Raw genomic sequence first — 9,683 nt, 5'->3', positions numbered from 1 at the left:
ACAGACAAAGCAATAGCTGGCCCTCCTTAATTGCAGGGCTGAGATACATAAATTAGAAATACTATATATTTGAGTGATAGCATCCACACAACTCTGAGCTTCAGACCCTTTCTTAATTTATCATCACCTTATTCATGATGAATTCCTAGACTTATTATCGTCCCTCATTTATATAGTTAAAGAGAGAAGTAATAGACTCACATGAAAGAGATAAGAAAGCAAATACCATGATTGAAACAGGTTTCTTGTAATTGGTTCAAAAACCATAAAAAGATCTCTTCCTTTTACTCCAGTCAAGGACCTTCATGTGCTTGTGAGGACACACAGGCACATCATAAGCCCCAGCTCAGTCCAACAAAACAAGGAAGCTTCAGAAGGAAAATCCAAGCCTCAGAAATACCCATACTGACCCCCTAGAGAGACCTACCAATACCCAAAAAAGCTGACTCTGAGGTAGGTGCTAAACAAATTCATGTGATAATGGAGAGTATGTACAGATTCTAATAAGATATCGGCAACTTTGCTCAAATAGAACATAAATTTACACTAACTTATTAATAAAAAAGCTGTTCATCAACGAAGAGTTGGTATCTTTTGCTATCAAAAAAGATAAGGGAGGGGGACCTGGGTGGCTCAGTCAGTTGAGCATCTGCCTTCAGCTGGGGTCATGATCTCAGGGTCCTGGGATTGAGCCCCATGTCCCTGCTCCCTGCTCAGTGGGGAGTCTGCTTCTCCCCCTCCCTCTGCCCCTCCCCACTTGTGTTCTCTCTTGCATGTTCACTCTCTCTCTCAAACAAATAAATAAAATCTTTAAAAAAAGGGGGAGAAAACAAATACGTATATTCTAACCACAAAATAAGAGAAATGAATCAGAATGCAGTTTATTGATCAGACATCAAGTACATCATTTACATGGAGGGAGGGGATGTAAAGAAGTTCAAAATCTTCTAGTCTATTGAGGGCCCAGCAGGGATACTCCCACTAGAGATGATTGATCAAGGGCACCCCATGAGAGGGCAGCTCCTGATGAAGCTGCCGGAAGAGCATCGCACACTGGTTCCTCTCCTGGGTCTTGCCCAGCGTATGGTAGAGTCTGGCCTGGAAGTAAACAACATCTCTGATCTGTTCTTTGCAGTCGACCTTTGCAAAATAGTTCTTGGCTTCATTGAGATTTTCGATGGCTGCCTCCAGAGCTGAGGGAAAATGAGAAAAAAATCACACATGTTTAACTCAACATTTCACACATAATTTTCAGAACTGAACATCTAGTTTTATTGATTTAACATGTACCAGATACTTTTGTATTCTACTCTTTGAGAAGAAAAAAAAATATACTAGGGTGAGGTTTTTAAAAAGATCTTTAGTCCTGATTTTCAGCCTGGGACCCTCACTCTGTAGGGTTAGGGGATCCCTGGGTGGCGCAGCGGTTTGGCGCCTGCCTTTGGCCCGGGGCGCGATCCTGGAGGCCTGGGATCGAATCCCACGTCGGGCTCCATGCATGGAGCCTGCTTCTCCCTCTGCCTGTGTCTCTGCCTCTCTGTCTCTCTCTGTGTAACTATCATGAATAAATAAATAAAATCTTTAAAAAAAAAAAAATCAGGATTCAATTACCCTCAAACTTCATGCCAAGCATGCATGTCAAAGTCCTTTAAATACAGCATGAAATTTTAACATATATTTGAGAACTTAAATACCGCCCCAAATTTAGTGTCCTCCTTCTTCTGGGGCCTAAATTTAATTTTTTTCTGCAGTAGTATTGCCTTGCAATCTTTGAATGGCTCCCTACCTTCTGCTTTCTTCAGTGGGTCATAAGAAGCTGCTGAAGCCACTTGGCACTTGGCCACCAAGAACATGGCTCGGCCTTTGTCCAGGACCGCCCCATCAGCCAAGATGGGCTCAATGGCCATGTGGAGAAGACTTAAGGCCTGTTCTGGGATTCCAAGGATGAGCTGTAAAAGAAACACTGTGGTACTGTACACATCCACATCCACTGCCCATGACAGAAAAGGATTCATTTCTGGCTCTTCTCTGCTGAAGAGCCATGTGGCTTATGCTCTCCCTGACATGTACTACATTTAATATGCTCCACACTCCGAGAAAACAATGTGTGACAATCTGATTTCAGATTATGATAGATACAGTAGGAAGTAGTTACTCACACTTTAGAAAGGTTTTTGCCTTTACAAAAAGATTCAGAATCAATATCCCTTAGACTGGTGATTCCAAAGACTCAAAGCATCATTCTTGCTGTGTAAGAATCACTGGGAGAAGGGGAACCACCAAGAAAATAACTCAAAAGCATACAGTAAAACAAAATAAGAAACATCCATTTAACACAAAAGAAACAGTAACGGAGTAACTGACGAACAAAAAAGATGTAAGACATATAGAAAAAAACTAACAAAATAGAAGTCCTTTCAAATCCATAATTACATTAAATGAATTAAGCTCTTCCATTATAAGACACAGATTAGCACAATACATTTGAAAAAGAAATTATCCAACTATATGCTATCTGTAAGGAAACTCACTTTAGGTTAAAAGAGACAAATAGGCTGAAAATAAAAGCACACAAGAGATATTTCACGCAAACAGTAATCAAAAGAGAGCTGGAATGACTATTCTTATATCAGACAAAATGGACTTTAAGTCAAAAACTGTTACAAAAGGGGAACCTGAGTGGCTCAATTGGTTAAGCATCTGACTCTTGGCTCAGGTCATAATCTCACAGTCATGGGATTGAGCCCTGCATCAGGCTCCGCACTCAGTGCAGAATCTGCTTTGGATTCTTTCTCCTTCTCCCTCTGTCCCTCCCTGCTCACACTCTGATACACACACTCTCTCTAATACATAAAATCTTAAAAAAAAAAAAACTGTTACAAAAGATAAAAGACATTATACACTGATAAAGGGTCAATTCATCAAGAAGAATTGACAATTATAAATATATATACACTAAACAATGGAACCCCAAAATATGCAAAGAACCACAGGAAGAAATAGTTTAATGAAAGTTGGGAGAGTTCCAGTACTCCACTCACTAAGGAGAGAACAACTAGACAGATCAGCAAGGAAACAGAAGACCGAACAACACTATGAACCAGCCAACCCTAACAGTCACTTGTTAGGGAGCACACTCTACCCAACCAAGGCAGAGTGCGCATTCTTTTCAAGGGCACATGGAATACCTTCCAGATAGAGCATATGTTACATTACAAAATAACACTCTAAATTTTAAAAGATTGAAATCATACAAAGTATCTTTTCTGATCACATGAAATAAAATTAGAAATCAATAATAAAAGGTAATCTAGAAGACTCATAAATATATAGAAATTAAACAACACATCTTTAAACAACCAATAGGTACAAGAAGAAATCACAAGGCAAATTAGAAAATACTTTGAAATGAAGACACATGCAACATCCAAACCTTACAGACGGTACTCAGAAGAAAATTTATAGCTGTAAAGGCATACATTAAAAAAGAAAAAGATCTCAAATCTGTAAGTTGAACTTGCACCTTAAGAAACTTAAAAAAAAAAAAAAAAAAAAGAGGGATGCCTGGGTGGCTCAGTCAGTTAAGCATTTGCCTTCAGCTCAGATCATGCTCAGGTCATGATCCACGGGTTCTGGGATTGAGCCCTGCATTGCATTGGGCTCCCCAGCTTGGCAGGGAGTCGGCCTCTTCCCCTGCCCCCTCTTCTCTCTCCTCCACCACTCGCTCTCCCTCAAATAAAAAAATCTTAAAAAAAAAAAAAAAAACTAAAAAAAGAGCAAACTACATTCAAATCTAACAGAGGTAAGGAAATAATTATTAGAGTGAAAATGAACAAAACAGAGGAAAACAACAGGATCAATGAAACTAAAGGATCAAGAAAATTAACAAACTGTTAGCTAGACTGACCAAGAGAAAAAAAGAAAGAAGACTCAAATGATAAAAATCAGGAATAAAAGTAGGGAGTTAATTAACAACTTTACAGGAAAAAAAGAGGATTATATAAGAATATATAAGAATGAACAACTGTACGCCAACAAATTAAACTAGATATAATGAACAAATTTCTAGAGAGATACAAATTACCAAAACTAACTCAAGAAGAAATAGAAGGGCAGCCCAAGGGCAGCTCGGGTGGCTCAGTGGTTTAGTGCCGCCTTCAGCCCAGAGCCTGATCCTGGAGACTTGGGATTGAGTCCCACATTGGGCTCCCTGCATGGAGCCTGCTTCTCCCTCTGCCTGTGTCTCTGCCTCTCTCTCTCTCTCTGTCTCTCATGAATAAATAAATATTTTTTAAAAAAAAGAAGAAGAAATAGAAAATTTGAACGGGGGGCGCCTGGGTAGCTCAGTCGGTTGAGTATCTGACTTAGTCTCAGAGCAGGTCTTGGTCTCAGGGTCATGAGTTCAAGCACCACACTGGGCTCCACCCTTAAAAAAAATTTTTGAATGGACCCATAACAAGTAAAGGATATCCAAAAAAACTGAATGAGTAAAAAAAAAACTTCCAAAACAGAACCCAGGACCACATGGCTTCAATGGTAAATTCTACCAAACATTTAAAGAAGAATTAACACCAATCCTTCTCATTCTTCCAAGAAATCGAAGAGGAGGGAACATTTTTTAACTCACTTTATGAGGCCACTATTACCCTAATACAACTAGACAGAGATATCACAAGAAAACTTCAGACCAGTATTCTTTATGAATACAGATGCAAAATACTAATAAATCAAATCCAACAGCATATTTAAAAGATCATACATCATAACCAAGTAGGATTTATCCCAAGAGTGCAACAGTTCACTATGCAAAAATCTATATGTAAAACACCCTATTAATAAAATAAAGAGAAAAATTCCCACATGATCTAATCAATAGAAACAGAAAAAATAGGGGCACCTGGGTGGCTCAGTGGTTGAGCGTCTGCCTTTGGCTCAGGTGGTGGTCCCAGGGTCCTGAGATCAAGTCCTGCATCAGGTTCCTCATGGGGAGCCTGCCTCTCCCTCTGTGTCTCTGCCTCTCTCTCTGTGTCTCTCAAAAATAAATAAATAAAATCTTTAAAAAAAAACAAAACAGAAAAAACATTTCACAACACTTATTCATGATAAAAACATCCAGGAGTAGAAGGGAACTTCCTCAACTTAATACTGATGCATCTATGAAAAACTCACAGCTAATGTCATATTTAACAATGAAAGACTGAGGCAAGGGATGCCTGGGTGGCTCAGCAGTTGAGAGTCTGCTCAGGGTATGATCCTGCTCCCAGGATTGAGTCCCACAACGGGCTCCCTGAGAGGGGCCTGCTTCTCTCTTTGTCTGTGTCTCTGCTTCTCTGTCTCTAATGAATAAAAAAAAAAAAAAAAAAAGCAATGAAAGACTGAAATCAACCCCCCTACTGAGATCAAGCAAAAATAAGGATGTACATAAGGATGTACAATCTTACCGCTTCTATTCAGCACTGTTCTGGAAGTTCTACCCAGTGCAATTAGGCAAGAAAAAGAAATGAAAGACATTCAAATTGGAATGGAAGTAAAACTGTTTATTTGCAGATAATATGATCTTATATATAGAAAACTCTAAAGAAATTCTTAAAAACCTATAACAAGTATTAAACTCAGCAAAGTTGCAGGATGTAAGACCAATACACTAGTAACAAACAATTCAAAAATGAAATTGGGGATCCCTGGGTGGCGCAGCGGTTTGGCGCCTGCCTTTGGCCCAGGGCGCGATCCTGGAGACCTGGGATCGAATCCCATGTCAGGCTCCCAGTGCATGGAGCCTGCTTCTCCCTCTGCCTATGTCTCTGCCTCTCTCTCTCTCTCTCTCTGTGTGTGACTATCATAAAAAATAAAAAAAAAATTATAAATTTTTTTTTGGAGATTTTGTTTATTCAAGGCAGGGAAGGAGCAGAGGGAGAGGGATAAACAGAGTCCGTGCTGAGCACAGAGCCCAATGCAGGGTCCAATCCCAAGACCCTGAGATCATTACCTGAGCTGAAACCAAGAGTCAGATACTTAACCAAATGAGCCACCCAGGTGCCCCATGAAATTAATCTTTTAAATTCCATTAATGATAGGGACACCTGGGTGGCTCAGTTGCTGAGTGCCTTTGGCTCGGAGTGTGATCCTGGGGTCCTGGGACTGAGTCCGCATCAGGCTCCCTGCAGGGAGCCTACTTCTCCCTCTACCCATGTCTCTGTCTCTCTCTTTGTATCTCATGAATAAATATATTAAATCTTTTTTAAAAATTCCATTTGTGATGGTATCAAAAAGAATAGGGGATCTCTGGGTGGCTCAGCAGTTTGGCGCCTGCCTTTGGTCCAGGGCGTGATCCTGGAGTCCCGGGATTGAGTCCCACGTCGGACTCCCTGCGTGGAGCCTGCTTCTCCTTCTGCCTGTGTCTCTGCCTCTCTCTCTGTGTGTCTTTCATGAATAAATAAATAAAAATCTTAAAAAAAAAGGAATAAAATGCTTAAGAATAAGTTTAAATAAGAAACTCTAAGAATTATACACTAAAAACTAGAAGAGATTGTTAAAGAAATTAAAGAAGACCTAAATAAAAGGCATCCTGTTAATGGACTGGAAGACTTAATATTGTGAAGATGGCAACACTCTCCAGATGCATCTACAGATTCAACACGATCCTTATCAAAATTCCAAATACCATTTTTGCTGAAATGGACAAGCTTTTCTAAAATTCATATGGAATCACAACGGATCACCAATAGCCAAAACAATTTTGAAAAAGAACAAAGTTGGAGGCCTCTTACTTCCTGATGTGACTGACTGATTTACTTTAGAGGGAGAGAGAAAGTGAGAAAGCAGGAGTGAAATGGGGAGAGGGAGAGAGAATCTCAGACTCCCTGCTGAGCTCAGAGCCCAACAGGGGGCTGGATCTCATGACTCCAAGATCATAATCTGAGCAGAAACTAAGAGTTGGATGCTCAACAAACTGCACCACCCAGGCATCCCTCTTACTTCCAAATTTTAATTTTAATACAAAGATACAGTAATCAAAACAGTACTGGCATAACGACAAACATAGAGATCAATGGAGTAGAATTGAGAGTGCAGAAATAAACCCGTATGTCCATGATCAATATTTTTGACAAGGTTGCCAAGACCATTCAATGGGAAAAGAATAGTCTTTTTAACAAGTGGCGCTAGAACACCAGGACATCCATATGTGAAAGAATAAAGCTCGGACTCTTACCTCACACGATATACAAAAATTACCTTAAAATGGATAAAAAGACCTAAATGTAAGATCTAAGACTATTAAAATCCTTAGAAGGAAATATAGGTATAAATCTTCATGAACTTGGATTAGCAACAGTTTAAGTAGACCATAAGAATAAGCAACAAAAGAAAAAAAGGATAAATTGTATTTCATCAAAATTAAAACCTTTGTGCATCAAAGGTCATGATCAAGAAAGTGAAAAGACAACCCAGAGGACAGAACATATTCAGAAATCATATATCTGATAAGGGTCTAGTATTCAGAATATACAAAACAATCTTACAAATGAACATCAGAAAGACAATAACCCAACTGAAAAATATGTAAAGGACTTAGATGTCTCCAAAGAACATATATATATGGCCAATAAGCACATGAAAAGATGCTCAATATCATTAGTTATTAGAGAAATGCAAATCAAAACTACAATAGGGGGGCAGCCCTGGTGGCTCAAGCGGTTTAACGCCACCTTCGGCCCAGGGCCTGATCCTGGAGACTTGGGATCGAGTCCCACGTCAGGCTCCTTGCATGGCGCCTGCTTCTCCCTCTGCCTATGTCTCTGCTTCTCTCTCTCCTCTCTGTGTATTCTCAGAAATAAGTAAAATCTTTAAAAACGAAACAAAACAAAACTACAATAGGTAGAACTTTATTTATTTATTTAATTATTTATTTATTTAACCTAGTAGGTTGGGTATAATAAAAAAATGGAAAATAACAAGTGCTGGCAAGGACACAGAGAAACCAGAATCTTCATACATCACTGGTGAGAATATAAGATGCTGCAGTACTGTGGAAAGCAGTTTGGTGGTTCCATAAAAAATTAAATACAGAATTCTCATGTGACCCAGCAATTCTACTCCTAAACATTACACTAAGTGAAGAAGACAGACTACATAAGGCCAGGTATTGTATGATTCCATTTATATGAAATATCCAGAATAGGCAAACCCACAAAGGCAGAAAGTAGATTGGTGGCTGCCAGTTCAGGGGGAGGGAGAAATGGGAATGACTACTTAACAGGTACAAGATTCCTCTTTGGAGTAATGAAAATATTCTGGAACTAAACAGTGTTGATGGTTGCAAAACACTAAAATATTCTTAAAACCACTGAACTGTGCACTTTAAAATGATTAAAATAGTAAATTATTTTGTATTTTTATCTTTATTAAGAAACAAATACAGGCACAGCAGTTTAGCACTGCCTTCAGTCCAGAGCCGGATCCTGGAGACCCAGGATCGAGTCCCACGTCAGGCTTCTTGCATGGAGCCTGCTTCTCCCTCTGCCTGCCTGTGGCTCTGCCTCAATCTGTCTCTCATGAATAAATAAAATCTTAAAAAAAAAAAAAATCAGTAGAGAAGCTAGAAAGGAAAACATTAGATCCCTGTGCTCCTTCCCTGTAGATTGACTCCATGTGTTCAAAGCAAGGCCAGATATGTAGATATTTTTAAAATCTTCCCAATTAATTCTTTTTTTTTTAAGATTTATTTATTTATTCATGAGAGACAGAGAGAGAGAGAGAGAGAGAGAGAGGGAGGCAGAGACACAGGCAGAGGGAGAAGCAGGCTCCATGCAGAGAACCCGACGTGGGACTCGATCCAGGGTCTCCAGGATCAGGCCCTGGGCTGAAGGCCGCACTAAACCACTGAGCCACCCAGGCTGCCCTTCCCAATTAATTCTAATGTATGGTTTAGGGAATCTCTGCTTTAGTTAGTAAATTCCTCTAGTGCCAGTGAGTTCAAAATGCATTCATTCACTAAATATTTATTAAAAGCCTACTATGTGTATATCTTACTATGTACAGAGGACACAGCAGTGAGAAAACAAGGTCCCTTTTCTCCCAGCCTTCACATTCCTCAGCGGGAGATAGAAAACACATAAAACACAATTTCCAAAATCTTTCAATAAACATACAACTTCCTCATCTCTTTATTTATCCCCTTATTAATCAAGCACAGCTCTGGGCCAGCTAAATCATTAATGTGACACAAGTGTTCTCAATGAAGAAGCGCACCCCCTTTATTAAATACACAGCTCAGTACAGCTAGTGCTACTGGGAGGTGTCAACTTGTCATGGAGTTCACAACTTCAGACTTCCAGGGAGGGCTTGACCATGAGACTACATTCCCAGACTTCAACATTAAGAAGTCAAAGCTCATCATCATCCTTTTCCAAACCCCAAAGTAGTAACAGACTCACCAATAACAGACTCACAAATATGTGCTATAAAAACAGAGATCAGCTTACCTGAGCGAAAGCCAAGTTCAGCACCGTTTCTGAGGCCAAGTACTGTAATCGGTACTCCTTGGAGAGGGCCAGAGCCTGCAGGAGCACAGGCAGCGCGATGGTTGGGGAGGAAGATCGCCAGTATAGCTCTGCCACAGACAGCAGGACACTGCCCACAAAGAGGAAGACATGGGATGAGAACATCCAGCACAAAGGACCACC

General features: G+C 39.9%; 1 protein-coding gene across 2 annotated transcripts in view; it reads right to left on the bottom strand.

Annotated features, from left to right (window-relative positions):
• Positions 1–856: 856 nt before the first annotated feature.
• The window catches only part of ANAPC5 (anaphase promoting complex subunit 5), a 44,057-nt gene continuing 35,230 nt past the window's right edge, over positions 857–9,683 (bottom strand). Inside the window, exons 15-17 of one of the 2 annotated variants that reach the window (XM_038575015.1) lie at positions 9,483–9,630; positions 1,787–1,949; positions 857–1,193 (exon numbers count right to left, since the gene is read on the bottom strand). In XM_038575015.1, coding sequence (XP_038430943.1) covers positions 982–1,193; positions 1,787–1,949; positions 9,483–9,630 — 523 coding nt within the window. In that variant the 3' untranslated portion in view covers positions 857–981. The remainder of the gene's footprint in view (positions 1,194–1,786; positions 1,950–9,482; positions 9,631–9,683) is intronic. The other variant, XM_038575016.1, reaches the window with a different exon arrangement.

Source organism: Canis lupus, chromosome 26 (genome assembly GCF_011100685.1).
Source record: "Canis lupus familiaris isolate Mischka breed German Shepherd chromosome 26, alternate assembly UU_Cfam_GSD_1.0, whole genome shotgun sequence".
Classification (NCBI taxonomy): domain Eukaryota; kingdom Metazoa; phylum Chordata; class Mammalia; order Carnivora; family Canidae; genus Canis; species Canis lupus.
The sequence above is the reverse complement of the archived record's forward strand: the minus strand, read 5'-3'. Positions and strand labels throughout refer to the sequence as shown.